The 22,386-nt window shown below is 40.7% G+C and overlaps 1 protein-coding gene across 4 annotated transcripts in view; it reads right to left on the bottom strand.

Annotated features, from left to right (window-relative positions):
- Positions 1-22,386, bottom strand: part of STRBP (spermatid perinuclear RNA binding protein) — a 197,834-nt gene that overhangs the window by 51,344 nt on the left and 124,104 nt on the right. For all 4 annotated transcript variants that reach the window (XM_088466890.1, XM_088466914.1, XM_088466898.1 and 1 more), the window contains exons 5-6: positions 10,208-10,373; positions 8,533-8,677 (exon numbers count right to left, since the gene is read on the bottom strand). In XM_088466890.1, the coding sequence (XP_088323016.1) occupies positions 8,533-8,677; positions 10,208-10,373 (311 nt within the window). The remainder of the gene's footprint in view (positions 1-8,532; positions 8,678-10,207; positions 10,374-22,386) is intronic.

Raw genomic sequence — 22,386 nt, 5'->3', positions numbered from 1 at the left:
AATGTCTAGATATTGCGCTGAACAGCCGCCATTTTGTGGTTCTCAAATGACCTTTGTTTATTAACAGTCATTATCAACAGTTTTGAGAAACAGACTGTAATCCAGTAGATATAGAGACTGTTGATCTGAGTTGAAACTATTGTTGTTTGGGTAGGAATACAAATTGTATATTTAGGCACTCCACCATACAGACATTGCTATGTAAGAAATATCAGATGGTGTCTATAAACATCCCTCTGGTGTTCTTAATACTTTTTAGGACCAGCTCTACCAATGCACAGAATAATAACTGCACAGTAAAATAATAATACTTTAATTTGACAAAAGGAGGAATGACTCATTGCAGATACTGGCTGTAAATCAATCACTTTTCAAATTCATATCATAAAGAATTGATGGCATCTTTGCTGCAGCTAACATCTAGAATATGTCTTCACTATGGTGCTCTCATGTAAACCTGTCTAAAAGATATATATATATATATATATAGATATATATAATGTATATACTGTTTGACTTTCACTAGATTATTTTTTTCCTAAAACAACTTTTTTTCCCACCTGATGGAAGATTAGCAAAGCATAAACACGCAGCCAGCAAAGGAATAGAAATTCTACATGTGAAAGCAGAGCAGACTTGACAGAGGGTGTACCTCTCTAATCAAATCCAATCTGACAAAGGAAGGAAGCGTTAAACAATGTGTGCAGACTTAAAAGAGGCCTGAAAATGTGTTCATTTATTTGAGTCTGTAATCCTGTTTTTTTATTCTTTTTAAGTCTAGCTTTGAATATATCTGTGTATTTCTATATTTTCCCTCATTAATGAAGCTCACAGGTTGATAGCTAAAACATCAAAATGAAATCCTTTCTAAAAAATTATCAAATGCTGAAAGATTCAGTCCATTAATATTGCATTGTTTAGAAATCCAAGACAAGACTCCTTCACTAAGAGTGTGCCCTGAAGAAAATGAGCTTAGCAGTTTGCCTTATTCTGTATTTGTATTTTATTGTTCATACATATTTGTCCCGGGTTTTGATCGTCAGAAGTGCTACAGACATATTTTCCATCCTGATGAACTCCACAGCAGATGTTTGCATTGCATTTTTTCTTGCTAACATGACATCACAGAGCTCAGATTTTTTTTTTATCCTTAAAGGATAATCAGCAAACGTTTAAAGGTACAGTCCCACGGATAGGGCACATAAAAGCACACGTGGTCACATGCAGCTAAGCTCACTGTGCTACATTAATGGTGATATATGGGATTGCATGCCATCTGCCACAGTAAAAACAAAGTTGAGACCCTAAAAGAAAGTTTGTTTTGAATTTTGATGAATTTAGCTTTGGGCCAAAAGCTACGATTTAGCCAATGGTGCTTTATATTACATTAATCTACTGAGTGTTAGGCTACAATTAAAAATATACATTTCAAATCATAATTAGTTACATAAGAAAATTTATGTGTAAATATCAATTGTAATTAAACATCAACTTTAAAAACCATATTGCAAATGTGATGCACTGCGTCTTATGGTCTGTGACAAATTACACTATCAGACCATTTTAATGATCTCATCTTTGTACTTGAAATTAAATGCAGACTTGATGGGATTCAGAGTTTAGTTCACCTTCACATTTTCAGCAGTGCAGGAAATGATTACTTCATGTAAAACAAAATATTGCCAACTCCAGTGAGTGGCCCATTGGTCAATGTGTGAGTAGCCTGGCGCATACAAGTCCCAAAATAATCCTTATATTGGCATTCTCCCCAGTGGCTATTATTGCTGACTCAGCGCTGGAATCATGGCTTTGAATCCAGACCCTATCTATCGGTTTTCTCTTTGTATGTTCTACTAATGCACACGTCTGGGTGTTTTTGTTTCTTCTCACAATCAAAAAAATATACTGCTAGGTTAATTGCCTTTAGTCAGAGCCGGCCCTAGGCATAGACAAACTAAGCAAATGCCTAGGGGCATCCAAGCCTGCCTACGGCTGGTGGAGGTTTGGTGCAGGCACTGCTGGGGCACCTGCTGCCGGCTGGGCAGAGACTCTGGCAGCTGCTACTGCCGCTTCATAGTGTCCACGATTGGAGCTAAGCTGACAGTTCTGATCGGCCCTGGCAGCAGCAGAACAGCCGGCATCAATTTGCGGTGGCGGAGCACCTGGGCAGTGGCTAGGGGTTAGCACCGGGCCGGCTCTGAGGCGCCAAACAATCAGAATGAGCTTCTGCGCATGGGCAGAGGCTCATTCAGAACTATAAGTAAATGGTCACAGGAGGGCTGCTGCACCATGGGCCTTTGCGGAGCTCGGAGTAGTGAGTCACACCTCACAGCTCTGGGTTCCACCTCCAGCAATCATCACACAGCTGCGGCCTGCCAGCCTGAGATGGGAAAGCACGTCCGCTGCCCGTGGTTTGCTGTACCTTGAATCGGATGGCTCTGCAGTCTGCACTCAAGTAAAGTAATTTTGAAACTTGGAGAGGGCCGGAGTGCTATGGTGCTCACTGCTAGGAGAGGGGTGCTCTGCTGGGATAGGGGTGGTGGGTGAGGGTGGGTGCTGATACCGTGCTGTGCTGCCCACACCCCTTTTCAGGATCCCACGGGAAAGGGGGCACCACCAAAAATCTTGCCTAGGGCACTAATTTGGCTAGGGCCGGCTCTGCCTTTAGTGTGTGTGATGTGTTTATGTTGTAGGCTGTAACTGTGGCAGGGATTTATTTAAGTGATTAAAACAAGCCCTGCAAAGAGCTGTGTAATACAATGGCACTATATATAAAGGTTTATATATGTGTACATCACAGGTATCATTGGTTGAATAAGTGATGTGCATTCTTGCAATATTGACTCCTAAGTCTCCGCACCTCTTGTGAATCCTTTTTTACACTACATACATGCAAAAAGTAGCAGTGCAATCTTTGTGACATCTATCTTGAACATCCGTAGATATGGCTGGGGATGCGATTAGCATAGTCACCTCCCCTACTCCACTGCTTAAGGGATTCACAAACATATACATTTTTTTTAGGCCACTGAAGTAATAAATGCAATAAAAGGCAAAAAGTAACTAGTGTTAACAAATTCAGGTGTTTACACTGCAAAAACCATGTCACTTTCTTGGCTACTGCAACAGATAATTACAGAAATTGTGTGATGCTTTGGGCTTTCCCATTACTTACTGTAGCTATGGTCGTTGATGCAGAATGCTCCTGTTACTGACCCACTAACTCGCACGGGTGCCAATATAAGTTTATTTTAACATTAATAAAAGCAGTGCTAAATTGACTCTCTCCTGCAATCTTTTCAGGGAGCAAGCTAATTTCAAAGTTGATGTTTAGTGTACTATATAGATTTATTTACGTCATAATTATGAAAGGAGTTTTTCTATTTTTAATTTAAAAAAAATCAAAAATGCTTAAGCATCAGATATGGAAAATAAAATAAAATGTAGGACTGTACCTTTAAATGGGAGGTCTAAGGCATAGCTTGCAAAGCACATGGATTTAGCCATTACATTTCAATGTGAACATCTGCTCTAAGTTCACATATAAATTGGAAATAACTACAGTAAATGAGTGGTTATGAAGAACTGAAAACACAGACTGAAAGGCTGCAGAAATGTGCTAGTCTCTTGACAGCTAGAAATCACAATTTTTGGGTAAAGCTTCAATAGCCTTTGTGTTGTGAGATCAGGGAATAGTGTCATGATAACAATGGCTTAGAGATATCCAGAGCACACTGGGAGTTGCAGAACTAAACGTACTTTGCCAACCATATTAACCTATCTGATGGGCATCTGGGACAGAGCATATACTTATATGATAGACATACTTATACCCGCATCCCGTGCCAAACCCTATATGTTCATCTAGAAAAGACAATACCGCAGATGTGTAGCTAATTTGAGTTCTCATATCAGCAGCTATAAAGGGGCTCCACCCAAACTGTACAAGGGAGAATGGAAGAGTTACTGGCGTTTTGCATACAGTTGGAATTCTAGTTTGACTAAGAAAAGTTTATGACAACACTTATCTCTATCTGCTATATTTGTAAGAATGGTCTGTAACTGAAGCTGGTAAAACTGACTGATATAGGTAAATTGATCCAAAACATCTGCATCTCTAACCGATCACGTCATTTTAGGCATGTTTGTAGACTGTAAGCTTATTTATGCATCATCATATCCATCATTATCTAATGCTACAGGTCATTGTATCCAATTTGCTTGTGCCATGTCAGGATCCCTTCAATGTACATCAGTGCGTCATATGGCAGCACTTTATAAATAAAAAGATAAACATTCGGACAGCATATGGTTTTTGTCTGCCTGCGTGTTAAATTATATGCTGAGGACAAACAGGCCACAAAGTGATTTGGCTGCTCAGCTATAGAGCGGAAAGGCGGGATACAGTCCTAGGTGTGTGGCCAAAATGAACAGTGATGTGGTTGTTCGGTAATTGCGCTGCGTGGTAGGATCCGTGTATGAATTTAAAGTGTACGGTACCGCTGATCTACAGCGAAGGCAGCCATTTTGTTGTCTGAATGAATATTCATGAGAATGCTGTCTAACCATTGGCTAGGAAAGAGTACCTCACGAGTATTGGTAATAAAATGCCTCCATCTTAGCGCAGGGAAAGGCTACATTCTTATTCAGCCCACACAAAGGCACACGAGCTGCACAGCATGGATATAGTTAGTTTGTCTGGTAATATTAATCTATGGGAGTTTTGATAAAACACTTGTAAGAACAAACATAGAGCTGAAGGCGATTGGCAGGTACAGCTCTCGGCTTCAATTTCCTGTCAGCTGGCTACACATCTACCATAAACATGGCACTTCAGTCCTGACAGATATGGAACAAAGTATGCTCTGTCTCCCAGTGTACAGTGGTATATCAAATATAGGGTGAACTGCAATTATCACGTCCAAGCAGAGCATTGTCATGCAGCCAGTCAGCACCTGTGCGCAGAATCCTATCAAAAGTACAGATGAAAGGATCATGGGTGAGGGAAAGAAGAAAACAGACTTGCATCAGACTGTCTTGTACATTAACATCATTAGAATGAAGTGTCTTCATGATCTGCTTGCATGTTAGGCCCAGACTTCGCAGGGGCTTAAATTTTGATTAACCGCTCTTATGATCAAGGACCAGTTGCACATAGCCTGAATGTTTTAAAGCACACTTTATTGGTCTAACATATATTTTTTTTTTTATAAAGAGAAAATAAATAGATCTCTATAGATGTGACAAATATTCTCATAGCGTGGCATTAAAGACAGTAACAGAAAAGATCTGTAACAATTATATAACTATCAATCTGCAAACAAACTACAACACTATTACAAACATTATTAATATACTGAACTAGATAAGATCAACACATATCTTGAATTAAAATTATGACAATGGTTTACCTGAGCGGGGCCATGTTCCAATCGGCAGCATGGCATCATTAACGATATATCCAGAGATTGAGCTGCATGTACAGACTGGGGATATCGTTAACGACCCGCGGGAGCGTTCGTCACACTGGACGATTTGAACGATACATTGTTCAACGATATCGTTAAGAATCGACCAGTATGTATGCGCCTTTAGATATACCTCTGATCTGTACCTTATCTCTGATAACCTCTTCTCACTCTAACCTACAGGACTTCTCCCATGCTGCTACTTAATAATGGAATTCCCTACCACACCCGAGCAGACTCTCCAGCAGCCTTCATATGTTTAAACCTTCTCTGAAAATTTATCAGTTTATTAGAGAAATGACCCTATCGCCCACCTACACTACCCACACTAATGGACCTCACAAATCTGTCCCAATCTCCACTCTAAACCACACCAACATCTCTTGCTTCAGCTGTGCCCTCTTCTAGACTGCATATGCTCTCATGAGCAGCGCCCTCCCTACCTCTTTGTTTTGAGGTTAGCATTTATTTAGTTTACCTTGTATCATCCTGTATGATGTATGTCCTTCTTTTCCACTGCCCTGCACTATGAGCACTGTGCGCACCTAACAAATCAACGTAACTAATAAAGATATATATTGCTATACTATATAAGTGATTGTAATATTTGCAAAAACTCCAGGATATATCTGTATAAGCAATGTGTTTTGAGGTCATCACTTATAATCTGAGTTTTGAGGTTATTTCCATGTTGATTAGAAAAGCTTGTGTATAATAATAATACATTGCCTACTGTAAAATATTATGGATATTGGAACAACTAGTATGGATATTAAAAGTTTCCAGGGACATTTGCAACCTGTATAAAAACACTTGACCAACAGTTTTGATTGGTCACGTACATCTTCGGTTACTTCTAATGTCATTATACATTTACAGTTGGGATTGCATTATTCCATACATAAACTTTAGGTAGCAGTGAGTGATGTAATTATTTATGCTTTATGACTAGTGACGTCATCCCTAACGTATTATGTTCAGTATTAGAAACAGCGTTATACCTCATGTATTGCATAGAAAAATATGCCATCTATTTGAAACTATCATTCTTAGGGGTAAATTCACTAAAGTGAGAGTTTTTAGAAGCGCGTTTTAGAAGTGATGTTGCCCATAGCAACCAATCAGAATCTACTTAACATTTAACTAGCACCTTCTAGAAGACAATAACTAGAATCTGACTGGTTGTTATGGGCAACATCACTTTTAAAACTCACTTCTAAAAACTCTCACTTTAGTAAATGTACCCCTTATAATCTGTAGCAGTGCATATATATAGTCCTATAAATTGTATGACTGAGCAATAAGCAGACATACAATATTCCGCAGTAGAGATTGCATATCTTAGGAGGGTAGCAGAAAATGTGCATCGTGGTCCCATTACACAACAGAGCAAACACCAACAGAATGATATACTGTACTAATGAGGCCAGCCCATGAAGACACCAGCATCATTCTGACTGCATGAAATACACACAGGACAGGTCCACTGCACCTACGCTGCTTGGTGTGGTTAGGATATAGAATAGCATAGTCAAAAACCATACCTCGGGAAATATTGGTCAGTTATACCCTTATGATGGATGCATGATTTAAACAGGTATATAATATAAGGGAATACAGATACAATTCATGAGAATTACAATAAAATAAGAAAAAGGGATGGGGGGGTGTGTGCAAATACTTAATACACATTGCTAATCAACTTAAGTATTCTAAGTACAATAACTTGGAATCATTGACACTTCATCTCATGGAAAAATAATTAGCTGATATACAAGTTCCTTAAAAAGATTTAACAACATTTTAATTTGCCTGTGCGGTTCAAATGGTTGGATTGTGCAGTTTTCCTCTGCTCAGGCAAACAATAAAATGTATTCTACTAGCTGTTGAAAATAAAGTATTTTAATATCCAACGTTCTGTGACGTTAAACCTTGTGCATGTATATATCACTATGGATATATAGGGATACACATGAGATTATTGCAATATAATTAACAGAGCGTTTAATGTTTATTAACACAATAGATTTTGTTTTGGTTTTTAATAAGTAACTGATGGAGAACCTGTACTGAAAACACTATTTTAATAGCTCACAGATAGTGGAATAGCTATGAATTCGAATTCTGCAAATGGAAATGGGACTATGCATTTTATTCCAAGCAGCATATTCTGTGTAGTATCTGCATTCCCCTAGTAGTGTATACAATGTATAGAATGCCACCAATATGTTCTATTTGATGCAAGAAGAATGTAAACAATACACTTCTTTAATTAGCTATGATTCTTCCCAGATGGTCCCATTGACTTTTTAACTGACCAACATTTGACACTGTATAGCTGATGTTTGTGGGAAGGACAGAAAGTAGAGGGTGGGGCTAGAGATGGGAGGAGCGACAGGGAGTCCATCTTGCCCAGGTGGGCAGGCTGCCTCAGTTGACATGACAGAGTGTGGCCTGTTGGTCAAAGGTCTGACATAGGTCCAGTGTTGCTTGGCAAGTTTGTAGGGACAGGCTTGGGAAGCTGAAGCAAATATTACAGACCATAAAATGAAGAGGGGGGGAAAAAAAAACAAGAGAAATAAAAATAAAGAAAATCATGACCACATTAGTATTATGTTACTTATGACTTACCCAACCTCATAGCTGCTATAAACACATTATCAAAAAAAGGCTGGCTTAATTTGGTCCGAACCACAAAGGACAGTCAATTTGCTAAACAGGAAACGCGCGGTGTCTACCTGTGAGGTGTGTATACTCCACACACGGAAAAGACTAAAATTTATATATTATTAGGAGGTCGAGGAACAGCACTGAGGTTGTGTAACAGAATCTGTTCAATACCACAAACGGAGAGACTTCAAAATAAGTAACATTTACCATCTTCAAATTATGCATTGTTTAAATGTGAATTTCCCTACCAACAACCAGATGAGAAAATGCAGGCAAGAGTCATTAAAAACGTATGGCATATATCGGTTTTAAAACAGTAAACTTTGGAGAGGGTTGGTGTGCACTGCCAAACAACCTGTTTCTCACAACAACTGACAGATGAAAACCCAAGTACCTCCACCTGCTCGGTCTTCCTCTTCTCTGAACAGTGGGGATGTAAGAATAACTTTAAGGGTTAACTTGGGTTCCTTTGAATTATGTATGACTATTGATGCATCCTCTATGCACTGTTCCACTTGATACGCCTCTTCTGTGAGTTTCTGAGAAAAGTGATGAAGCCAGAATAGAGTTAAACAGTTGTGATAGCATATCGGGATACAATGGCACAACAACCTTGAACATTTATTAAGAGACAACAGTGAAAAATTAACTGTAGCACTAACCAAGTTGACAAAGAAACAAGATCAATAACATATGGTTCCATTTCTACTCCTCTCTAGTATACAGGCAATATTTCCAAGTATTTGCTACTATGGGCCGTATTAATTTAGCGGCGAAAAGCTGTTTTTTTGCGAAAAAGTTTCGCCGGTGACGTTATTTAGCCGGCGGAAACTTATCCCTGTATTCAATTGTTGCGACTTTTCGCCTGTGCGAAAACGCAATGCAATGTACCTGGCGAAAAAGTTTCACCTATGAATAGTTGGCGGAAAAAAGTGCAGAATTGCGGTTTTGGGGTGCAAAGGTGGGGAAACCACCCTGCATTCTTAGGGCAGGTCCCCAAAGATGAACTGCATCAAAAAGATCCAAAAAAGAATTAAACACCCCCAAAAATTACTAAACGTTTTCACCCCCTTTTTCAACGTTGGGGTACAAACTTAAAAATTTGCGAAATAGACTTTGGGGTGGTTTGCAAGTATGGGGGAGGTGTATTTTTGATTGCATTGCAGGTGCTTGCTGAAGGTGCGTTAACGCTTTTTTAAGGTGCCCACACACATAGCGATCTGCACACGATGAGCCGATGTGTACGATTTCCCTTGAAACTGTCCCCGGCAGCTCTGCACACGATCTGGTGTCCAATCTTCAAACGATATCTCCTGCATCCAGACTTTTACAGTGCATCGTGTGCTATTCTTCACCACTTGTGCAAAGACGCAAAATAGCACCAATTGAGAGCATTTAAGCACCCCAAATACCTCCAGCAGAGCTATTCGGGAGTAACCATAGTGATCCCCCATGTCAGTGCATCTTTTGGGGGGTGTCAGGCTGATTTCCCCATATCTGCCAGGCACTTTTCGCCTGTTTAAGTGTCGCCGGGACGCGTTTTCGTGCCCTTTGGAATTGAATACGGTGGATAAGCGGGGACGCACGCGATACTTTTTCGCATGCAAAACCAGCAATGTCGGCGAAAAGTCCGGCATTCGAAAAGTACGGGACTTTTCGCTTCTAATTGAATACGGCCCTATGAGGCTTACTCTGAGTTGGGAGCAAATGAGAGATTTAGAGTTGGGAGGGGTGAGTCCTTACTGAAAACTAAATTGCATTGTTAAAATAAAGCTGTCCAGTATTTACTGTACCCTACATGCAAAGCAAAATTAAAATAAATGTACATACATTTGCACCCATTACATTGCGGTATGGTTTGTCCAAGTGCAAAGTTGCTCTTTTCACGATTTGTTCCCAACTGTGAATCAGCCCTATTTCACTATATGTCTAAAAAGGCCACTATAAATAATTTGTCATGTATGAATTCCCCTTGCTAAGACAAGGTTTTGTGTACGCCTGTAACTAGCAACATTTTTCAAAGCCCCTGTGAACAAGCCCTAAGAGTTAAGTCTATAGCTGCATCCCACCTGGATTTGTAGAGGAAGGTTGTCTCTTACAGTCACTAACAAGCTCTCTGTTGGTTTCTCTTTGCACAGAAGTACCAGTTCTAGCTCCATATCATCTTTAATGAGCAAACCTTTGGCAACCAGGCCAATTCTCATGACTCCACATAGCACCCGGCCACTCTCATCCCTAAAAAAACAGAAGGATGCGTCATTAGTGCATTCACAATTCATATACAGCAATCCTGCTTTTCAATGCTTCTTTCCAATAACTGCAATGTGTCACTCTATAAAAACCATACCCCAGTGCCAAACATGTGGCGCTCACTGAAGTTTAATAAAAATAAACAATTTTAATCACCGGTTATCTCATTGTGTCAACAGATTTCACAGCTACACAAAAACACAGTGGCAATACATTTTTATAAGTAGATCAAACTCCAAGTATATTCAAATGATCAGAGGTACACACTTAAATGTACATACATCCATCCATAAAAATATGCATAGCCAACGATACACTACTGGATACAATTCATACAAAATGCAGCTTACTGTTCACTGCTACAAGCACCGTCATAATTCAGAGGGAATGATATTAAATAATGTTGCTACAAAATAGACATACAGTATTGGGAGTCATTGAAACAGTACATACAGAACCAACAGAAGGGAAATTTCGGAGGTAAGAGGGATATAGTTGGATTTTGGTCTAAAAAAGAAAAAGGTATAGGTATGAAAATATATCAATTCAGTAAGTCAATCACTTACAGATACGCTGAATATACACTAGCTGCAATCAAAGCCAAATTTTTCAAATGGTAAAAACATGTCGTTCACAACCGTAAGTGTTATATATCACTGCCGAGATATATTATCATACAGTCAGGTCCATAAATATTGGGACATTGACAGAATTTTCATATTTTGTCCTCTGTTCACCACCACAATGGCTTTGAAATGAAACAAACAAGATGTGATTTAACTGCAGACTTTCAGATTTAATTTGAGGGTAATTACATCCAAATCAGGTGAACGGTGTAGGAATTACAACGGTTTCTATATGTGCCTCCCACTTATTAAGGGGCCAAAAGTAATGGGACAAACTAAACAATCCTAAATCTAACTTTCACTTTTTAATACTTTGTTGCAAATCCTTTGCAGGCAATTACAGCCTGAAGTCTGGAACGCATAGACATCACCAGACGCTGGGTTTCATCCCTGGTGATGCTCTGCCAGGCCTCTACTGCAAATGTCTTCAGTTCCTGCTTGTTCTTGGGGCATTTTCCCTTCAGTTTTGTCTTCATCAAGTGAAATGCATGCTCAATCGGATTCAGGTCACTAAATTGACTTGGCCATTGCATAACATTCCACTTTTTAGCCTTAAAAAACTCTTTGGTTGCTTCTGCAGTATGCTTCGGGTCATTGTCCATCTGCACTCTGAAGTGCTGTCCAACGAGTTCTGAAGCATTTGACTGAATATGAGCATATAATATTGCCCGAAACACTTCAGAATTCATTCTGCTGCTTTTGTCAGCAGGCACATCATCAATAAATACAAGGGAACCAGTTCCATTGGCAGCCATACATGCCCACGCCATGACACTACCACCATGCTTCACTGATGAGGTGGTGTGTTTTGGATCATGAGCAGTTCCTTTCCTTCTCTTTTCTTCCCATCACTCTGGTACAAGTTGATCTTTGTCTCATCTGTCAATAGGATGTTGTTCCAGAACTGTAATGGCTTTTTTAGATGTTGTTTGGCAAACTCTAATCTGGTCTTCCTGTTTTTGTGGCTCACCAATGGTTTGCATCTTGTGGTGAACCCTCTATATTCACTCTTGTGAAGTCTTCTCTTGATTGTTGACTTTGACACATATACACCTACCTCCTGGAGAGTGTTTTTGATTTGGCCAACTGTTGTGAAGGGGTTTTTCTTCACCAGGGAAATAATTATTTTGTCATCCACCACAGTTGTTTTCTGTGGTCTTCCTGGTCTTTTGGTGTTGCTGAGCTCTCCGGTGCATTCTTTCTTTTTAAGAATGTTCCAAACAGTTGATTTGGCCACACCTATTGTTTTTGCTATCACTCTGATGGGTTTGTTTTGATTTTTCAGCCTAATGACAGCTTGCTTCACTGATAGTGACAGCTCTTTGGATCTCATATTGAGAGTTGACAGCAACTGATTCCAAATGCAAATGTCACACCTAGAATCAACTCCAGACCTTTTACCTGCTTAATTGATAATGAAATAATGAGGGAATAGCCCACACCTGTCCATGAAATAGCTTTTGAGTTGATAGTCCCATTATTTTTGGCCCCTTAAAAAGTGGGAGGCACATATTGAAACTGTTGTAATTCCTACACCGTTCACCCGAGTTGGATGTAATTACCCTCAAATTAAATGTGAAAGTCTGCAGTTAAAGCACATCTTGTTTGTTTCATTTCAAAACCATTGTGGTGGTGAATAGAGGCCAAAATCTGAAAATTCTGTCAATGTCCCAATATTTATGGACCTGACTGTATATACATACTGCCTTTCTTTTAAATAAAAGAAATTGCTGGCAGAGTGAAACATTAGCACAGCAAACAGGCATAGCCTAAACATTACATATCATTAATTTCATATTAGACGGTATGGGAGAAACTTGAAGTAACATATGCATTCTTCTGAATACTCCTGAAGTGTCAATTCACAATTAAATTAAAGGGAATGTAGGTCTTCTCTGATAGACACAACAAGTAAAATTGTGAAGAGGAACACGCCATCTGTGGCGCTATTATTTATTTCACTTCAAGAGATTGCAGTGGGTTACAGAATCCCACTGGGAAGATCATTCTACCTGAGCTATGAATAATAGGCTACTCACAGACGTGGATAGTGCTTAGCCTGCAGGAAGCAGGACGTGAGCGTGTCTCTAAGTACACTAAAACAAGAGGCGCATCTGCTGTGTCAGCATTGTCCCTTTCACTTAGGTACGCAGATGTGGGACTTGCAACTAGGCATATTAAAATTTATTTAGCAATGAAAAATAAACACACCAAAAAAGAAAAAACCTGCCCAGGAAAACAACAATGTGGCAATTAAATTTAATCATTCATTTAACCTTTTTCTAGTTAAAAGAAAAAAAACAAAAACCTACAGAGCCACCAGGAACAGACTGGGCACATACAGTCAGGTGCATAAATATTGGGACATTGACAGAATTTTCATATTTTGGTCTCTATTCACCACCACAATGGCTTTGAAATGAAACAAACAAGATGTGCTTTAACTGCAGGCTTTCACATTTAATTTGAGGGTAATTACATCCAAATCAGGTGAACGGAGTAGGAATTACAACGGTTTCTATATGTGCCTCCCTCCTCCATATGTACTGTAAATATGTAAATTTCCCGTAAGAATCAATAGACTACATCATACACATGTCACAAAGTGGACTCTAGAGGTGTAATTACTGTGTAATGCGCTAAAAATAATTTCATATGTTTTCATGGGCTCTCCTCTATGCAATACCTGCCAGGTAGAGAAACATAGCCTTATGCAATCAAAAGTCCAGGTATGTACACTGAAAGAGATAACCAGCAATAAGCAGCTAAATAAATAGCCCATGCCATATTTCTCTTGCACAGTAGTTTATTTTCCTATTGTTTCTCCATTTGGTCTCTTGGCTAGATCTCCTCAACTGCCAAATACTTGTACAATATTTTTATTTCAGAAAGGAACTTTTCTTTTCTTTTTATGGGTCAGTTTTTTTAGTAAATCAAATGGAGTGAGCAACATGGTGAAGTAGTGGTCAGCATTACTGCCTCACAGCACTAAGGTCATGAATTCAATTCCCGGTCATGGCCAATCTTTGTGGAGTTTGGAAGTTCTGCCCGTGTTTGTACAGATTTCCTCCGACACTCCAAAAACATAGTGGTAGGTTAATTGGCTGGTGACAAAAAATTAACCATTGTGTGTACATGTGATAGGAAATATAGATTGTAAGCTCTACTGGAGCAGGGATTGATGTGAGTGACTGAATTATTATCAGTAAAGCGCTGTTAATAAATTAAATGGGGTATAGGCACGGATTAGTGTGCAGGTCACAGATTTGGTATTCGTCAACTTGTTGAAATTCACAAGGTCGATACCACAATGTCGATTTTCAGAATGGTCAAGGTCGACAATCAGTATGTCAACATGTATATAGGTTGACAGGGTTAAAATATCATCACATTTACAGAATGTTGACATTTAACATGTCAACACCAAAATGTTGACTTTTTAATCATGTTTATTAGGGTTAGGTTTGGGATAAAATATGTTAAAAAAAGACCCCATGTGTTGACACGTTAACTGTCTACATTTTAACCATATCGACATAGTGGCTGTCGTCCCATTGACCAGGTTGACAATCAGACCCTGTCGACATTCTGGTGTCAATCATCTGAATGTCTACAAGTGTCGACTGCCCAAATCTGAAATGGACGATGGTAAATTAAATATATGTCCCAGATACAGACATCTCCGAATTAATTGCCGTGGTGTGCCACTGTGATTGCTGGGAACCAGCTCTATAATTGATAGCGCGAGATCATTCCTTCTTCAATGAACTTGAATTTGCTAAAGGAGAAGTAACAACTCTATAACCAATTATAATGGTGGTGATAGAGTGGTTTGCAGTCGATGAGCAAAGACAGAGAGAAGAGGAGCAGCCATTCCAACTAGGGTCTACATTTTACACTATCAACTTGGTATTTGCCTTTTACACAGGTGCACTGGGCACCAGGAGAGGGTGGGCTATGCACAGGTCAAGGGGAACAAAATATAAATACATTGCAGCTACAAAATATATAAATGAAGAGCATACACTGGATAAAGATCTTACCTATAAAAATAGTAGTGTTTATATATGGGGGATTAGTTTATAAGGCTGCAACACAATAAAAGCGTATAGTCCTTTGCACACAGAACTCTGATCAATAAAACAGTGAACTATAGCCCTCATTCAGAGCCGTACTCTCTGAGCAGAGCGCACGCTCTGAATGAGGGCCGCCCTCCATAAAAATGGAGCGTCCTCCTGGACGCTCGTATAGCTGTGGGTCACCACCCACAGCCTATACGAGCGTGCAGTTTGATGGTCGCGATGGTCGTGACCATCGCGACCATCGAAACTGCGAGCCGGAGCCTGCGGTTGAGGTTTTCAAACTCAAGCTCTGGAGTGATTTTGGCTCTATCAGAGCCAAAATCACTCCCACTGACATCACTAGTGATGTCAGTGGGCCGGCTTCTGACGGGAGGCGTTCCCGTGGGAACGCCCCCGTCAGGGAGGCACGCCCCCGACACGCCCACCAAAGGGGGCGTGCTGTCAATCAACATCGACAGCACGCCCCCTTTGATCAGACACAACGAGCGAAGGACTTTCCTTCGCTCGTCACGTCTGGCGCTCCCTCCGTCGTGCGCATGCTCAGTGCAGAACATCGACCCACTTGCGAGCGGACAGCCGCTCGCGAGTGGGTCTGAATCAGGGCCTATATTCGTAAACTCAGCATTCTGTCTGTGACACTGCCACATTTGGTTTCACTGGTGAAATACTTTTGCAACACTTTTGAATTATTATTTTGAATACTGTCACTTTTAACATAGTGTTACCATAGTTTTAACTACTGCATAGGTACGTGGTGGCACTGAGCAGTCTGTGTCTGCAGCCATAGAAGCAGACTGCAGTCACACGGAAGAACTGGCGGCAGGGTGAAGGTGGAAGCAGAGAGGTTAGTAATGATGACGGTAAGTATGGAGGAAAAAAAGATTTTAGATTTTCGGAGGCTACCTGCTGGGATTGCTGATAGTCTGGACTCAGGAGTATCCTGAGTTCTGGACTGTCTTGAGCAATCCTAGATAGGTGGCAATTCTCTAAAGAATGATCAACATTGTCATAAGATAAAATAGATGTATTATGTCACCTCAGTAATGCAGCCAGGGCGGTGGTTCCTAAGCATTGGAAATCTTCTTCCCCTTATACTCTCAAAGATTGGTATTCTAGTATTGATTACTACAAGACCATGGAAAATTCACTGAGTATTGTGCAACCTGGTAGGGATGTTTGGAATTTAAGGCATCGGACTGTTATAAAAACTATATTATGCATTCATCACCAAGTGTAGGTCCTTAATTGGATATTTGCTTTTCTTATGTGACTTGAGTTCGCTGCTGCACTTCATTACCATTCACCCATCACCATTTTAGATCTCTCTCATACCCCAACCCATGTTCTATTTGACTTTCCCTACTCCCGCCGCTGTTGACTGGAGTTCATCCTCAATGCAGCTACTCTGATAACTTTTCCCTCTAACTGCTCTAAATCAGGCCCTGCCCTTGCATTGTCTCTTCTCTAGAGTCAAATTCAAATGCCTCACGCTCACCTATAAAGCCCTCATTTAATCCACATGCCCATCTGTTTTGCTCTGCCAATGGACGCCACTTCTATTCCCAACCGATTACATCCACAAGCACCAAACATCAGGACTTCTCCCATGCTGCTCTCCACCACCACTAGAACTCACACCCTCTCCATTGAGACTCTTCTCTTCCCTCCAAAGCAAACAAGCTCTAAGCAACTTTTTCTTTAACAAAGCCTGTCAACTGTTCTGCTTACCCCCCTGTGCCACCCATATCTGACTGTCCCAGCCCCATCCCTAATAGATTGTAACATCTCATGAGCAGGGCCCACTTCCCCTGTGTATCCTTTATATCCTTTCCAACGTCATCCACTCCTCCCCTTGGAATTTCATTAGAATTTTGCAGCTTTGAACATGTCTGCTGTGCTCATCAACTGGAGCACAGGTTCAGTGTAGTTTTTGACCATTATGTACAGTATATATTGTTTAGTCTGGTTATTTTTGCACTGTACTTTTATATTCACTCTGTACAGAGCTGTAGACCCCTTGTGGTGTTCTAGTAATAAAAAGTAAAAATAATAATTAAGATGTACTATCAATGTCTCCTGAAATAAATGTTAAAGTTAATATTAAAAAACAATCTAAGACATTATTCATCAATACTCTAACATCTGTATCACAGCTGCAAGATTCACACATGTAATACTTGAAATATACTGATCTAACCAACACATTAGGGGTATATTTACAAAAGCTCGATTTTGGATTTATGGTGATTTTGCATTCGATTTTGATCATCAGACTTACTAAAGTCAAAATCGAATGTATAATCGAATATAAAACAGAATCCCTCTCAAAATCGAATATCGTCAAAACATCGGTACTTTTACATAGGCGAACATAGGATCCCCTGATTTACGAATATTCAATTTGAACACAGAAAAAAAATTAAAAATCCCCAAAATAAAGACCTGCTTCATGCTGACAAATTTAGCAGGCTTTTTGTGTATATGAAAGTGTTGAAAAAAGAAAACCAATAACGTGGGTGCCTCCGAGGAGCACAACCAGCACCAGGCTGTGTGAGCCGGTCCTCATTGTGAAAATACAGGGGGAGGGGGGGGGGAGAGGTAGGGATTCCCCGTACTTTCAAAAAACAGCACCGGGCTCATGAGCCAGTCCTGGTTGTGAAAATATGGTGGAAACAAACGTAGGGGCCACTGATTGGCTAACAGACAGGCCATTCAGTGGCCTGGCTGTTAATTGACAGCCAGGCCACTCACAGTCAACAGCAGCCGATTACTATAGTAGCAGCAGCTGATTAGCTGGTGGCCCTACAAGTGCAAGAAACCTTGTGGGTCCTGTCACTTGCAGAGAAGAGCTGTATGTGTATAGACATATAGCTCTTCTGTATCCAGCATGGATCAGGAGATTGCGGTTTGTTATCTTTAATGCCCGGGGATGCTACTGGATTAGAGGTCCGACCTGCGCCAAGGGTTAGGCGAGTACGTTTTCTTTTTTAACCAGACAACAAGATTCTACTAGAGAAGATAACCGAACAAGGTGAGCATAGAGTGAGTGTACATAAAACATTTTTACTTTCAATGGCGTGTGAGTATTGTCTTAGTTTTAATAGTTCCTTTACATGGATTATAGGTACCAGTGGCCCCTTTTACCAAACTACTATCATCAACCCCACACCAACCATCCAGGGGTGCCCCGGGCTTCAGCCCCATCCTGAGGCTTCCTAGAGAGGGGGGACTTCTTTATTGGGGGTCCCCACTTCCTCAGGAAACCCAGGCCTGGGCTGAGTATTAAGAGCCCGGTGCTGGTTGTTAAAAATATGGGGGACCTTACATCTTCTCCCCCTGTATTTTCACAACCAGGACCAGCTCAGAAGCACGGTGCTGGTTATTGAAATATGGGGACCCCTACATCTCACCCCTCCTGTATTTTCACAACCAGAACAGTCTCACACAGCCGGTGCTTATTTTGCTTTTGGGGGGACCCCATGTATTTTTATTTTTTATTTTTAACAATTTCATACACAACACACAAAAATGCTGCTAAAATCACCAGCATGAAGCAGGTCTTAATAGGGGGATTTTGTGTTCCATTTTGTGTTCTATTTAATAGGTTAATTTATGTTAAATTTTGAAATGGACAGCCAAAACCGAACTAGAAATCACTAGTTAAAAATCAATAATTGAATTTGATTTTGAAATCAAATTCAAAATCGAATTTTAATAAATGTGGGATTTTGACAGTAAAATCAAATTTTGATTTGATTCGATTTCAGGTGAGTTAAATCAAACAAAATCAAAAGCAAATTTGAACTTTCATAAATAAACCCCTAAAACTCACTATGGGTGGGAATTCAATTAACTGCGATAATTTATCGCATGCTAAGTTTGCACACCCCTTGATGTATTTTATCTCTTATCGCAGCTAAGCGCATCTGTTTATTTCAAGCAATCCTATTGCAAAAGTCATGAAGCAGCATTCGCTCGATCATTTTTCATGTATTTTGCTGCAATAAATATTGGTAAAAATAGGGAAATATGCCTGTACCTCAAAAAAAAGCAATACTGATATAAGATAACAATATAAATGTATATTATTGGCAATTGGGAGGGCATAAAAATGCATATAAGAACATATTTGTGTCATAAAAAGACACGTAAAAAAACCTTCAAAAATATGCCTCTAACACCCACCTGCAATTTCTAAAACACCTCTCCCACTCAAATAGCACCCCCATATTCCTGTCGCGCATCCATTAATCAATTTTCCAACACTGTCATTATTGGCCAAATTAAATTAATTAAAAATTTATATTTTCTTAATTAGTCATTAAGGAGGATGTCCCAGTGATTCTGAACCAAGTCCTGACATTTTTAACCAAAAATAGGGGTTTTGCACAGCTTTTTGCCTACTAAGGACATGGTGAAAGCTTTTACGCCTGCTAAAAGTCAAGGCTAATAGGTTGCACGTTAAGTGGAAAATCGCGCGATAAGCCGGTTTTCGTGGAAATGACAGTTGTCACGGCGTAATTCCACAGATTACCCCATCCAACCCAGTAGCACTTGCTGCATCCTACTCTGAAAACCATACATTATACTCAATAAAAAAAATTGCAGCAAATTCCTAGAAGCAAGATTATAATACACGGTATATATTTTATAAACCTAATGGACGGCCCGAGGCTCTCAGGATAAAAATTGGAGAACATTTTGCAATATTTCTCAGTGTTTATAGAGATTACTTACTATTGTATTACTGATTTTTTTTTAATTATTTATTTAATAAAGGTTTAATAAATTTCTAGAACATAATGAATATATTCAGCCATCATATGCACTAATAACCAATACTACATGCTGACGTTATTTAAAGCTTCCATAAAAGGTAAGGTGGGAAACATTTCATTGTACAATCCATGTAGGGGTCATTCCATGCCAAATCATCACAGCTTCCAACCCGACAGTCTCAGATTTTCATGAAATTTGGTAGGATGATAGACGGCATAAAGTAACTTTCATATGTAAAATTTTAGCCCTCAGTGATACACTGTGTTCAGGCTACAGGGTTGCAAACATGACAAAAAAATTTACATTTATGGTTGCCTGGTCAACTAAAACTAATCATAACTTTACTTCTAATTCTGGTAGAACTTTCATGTAGGTCTTGTTTTGAAGCTAAGGGACCAGAGTTTTAATAAAAAAATATGAGATATGGTAAGAACTTACCCTTGTTATCTCTATTTCTACGAAGTCCATAGGGTTCCACAGGATACCTTGGGGTATAGGCGATGGCGGCAGACATCCAGGCACCACAGAGTTAAATTTTCAGCCTCCCAGGATGCACTGGGGTCCCTCTCCTATACCCCGCCCCCGAGCCTCAGGCCACTCAGTTTCGTAACAAGCCATAGGCCGGAGCAGGAGCAAAAAAGAGAGAGAAGACAGTCTGTAACACACAAGAATCACATTCTCACCAGAAGGAGACGGAGAAACCGGTGACCAGATCAAAGTCCATCTGCAGTACAGGTGCAACAGGGCGGGAGTCCTGTGGAACCCTATGGACTTCGTAGAAATAGAGATAACAAGGGTAAGTTCTTACCATATCTCATATTTTCTACTTCAGGGTCCATAGGGTATCCACAGGATACCTTGGGGATGTCCCAAAGCAGTATCCTTTAAGGGTGGGGACGCTCCTGTGCTGTAAGGAGAATCCGCCGCCGAAAGGAAGCATCCTGAGAGGCCAAGGTATCAAAAGCATAATACCTTACAAAAATATGGACAGATGACCACGTGGCTGCCAATCACCGCTGAGGCGCCACGTCGAGCTGCCCACGAAGGACTCACAGACCTAGTGGAAGAGCTTTAATAGAGGATGGAACAGGAAGACCTGTGAATCCATCCTGCCAAATTTAGCGTAGTGGCAGGCCAACCCTTTTTATGGAAACCAGAAAGGACAAAACCGAGAGTCTGATTTCCTAAATGGACTGGTACGGTCAACTTAAATTCTTAGCGCCCGTACCACAGCCAAATAGGCCTCACCAGCAGACAGGACTGGGGAAGTAAAGGCAAGCACTGCCCTGTTCCTAGGAAAGATGAGAAAAAGGGAGGTCTACATGACAGAGCCTCCCATTCTGAGATCCTACTGGCCAAATTAAGAGCCAGAAGGAATACAGTCCTAGCCGTAAGCCATTTGAAATCCACTGAGCCCAGTGGATCAAATGGCGGTCCTCAGAGAGCCCTAAGGACCACAGCCAAATCCCAAGGAGCCACAGGTGGAACAAAGGGATGCTGAATATAACATACACCCTGCACAAAGGTGCGGACATCAGGAAGAGTAGCAATCCTACACTGAAACCATACTAACAGGGCAGAAACCTGCACCTACAGGTAAGCAAGGCGAAGACCGTTATCTAAGCCCACCTGTAGGAAAGCCAACCTCTGGATATCCGGAATACCCGAGGAGCCTAGCCTCTAGGGCGACACCTGAAAGAAAGTATACCATACCTAATGGTAAATTCTTGCAGATAAAAACTTCCGAGCTCTTAGCATGAACAGAGCCCCTGTTAACTATAGAGCTGGAAAAACTCCTAGACCTTAAGAGGGCAGTCTCCACCGCCACACCGTCAAGGACAGACAACCCAGGTCTGGGTATCAGCCAGGATCCTGAGACAACAGGTCCGGGCGTAGAGGCAACAGCTTCGGAGTGTTAACTGAGAGGCTCCGAAGATCTGAGTAATAGTGCCATCTGGCCTACGCTGGAGCTATCAGCAGGAGCGTGCCTCCTTCTTGCAATTACTGGAGGAAGAAGGGATAACGGAGGGACGAGATACACAACTTGGAAGGTCCACTGGACCTACCTACGTCTATCAGAAGAGTCTCATCTCTGAAAGGCTCCACTTGTTCACCAGAAGATTGAACACCTCCTGATAAAGAGGACATTTATCTGAATGCACGTCTTGACGGCTGAGAAAGCCTGCTTTCCATCTGAGGATTCAAGAATGAACACTGCCGATGACGGCAGGGATATAGCCTTCCACCCAAGCCAGAATTCGGGACACCACTGTTAGTGTCGCCTGACTTCGGGAACCTCCTAGGTGGTTTACATAAGCCATCATGATGGCGTTGTCAGACTGTACCTGCACAGTATTTCCGTGGAGGACCTGTCCTGCATGCTGGAGAACCTTGAATACTGCTCAGAGTTCTCAGATGTTTATGGGAAGCGCAAAAACTACTGGTGTCCACCTGCCCTGGAACAAGTGTGGACCCGTCACTGCTTCCCAGCCACGGATACTGGCGTCCGTC

Source organism: Taudactylus pleione, unplaced genomic scaffold, assembly GCF_031769625.1.
Source record: "Taudactylus pleione unplaced genomic scaffold, aTauple2 ptg000009l, whole genome shotgun sequence".
In the NCBI taxonomy this organism is placed as follows: domain Eukaryota; kingdom Metazoa; phylum Chordata; class Amphibia; order Anura; family Myobatrachidae; genus Taudactylus; species Taudactylus pleione.
This window is presented reverse-complemented; position numbering and strand designations above follow the sequence as displayed.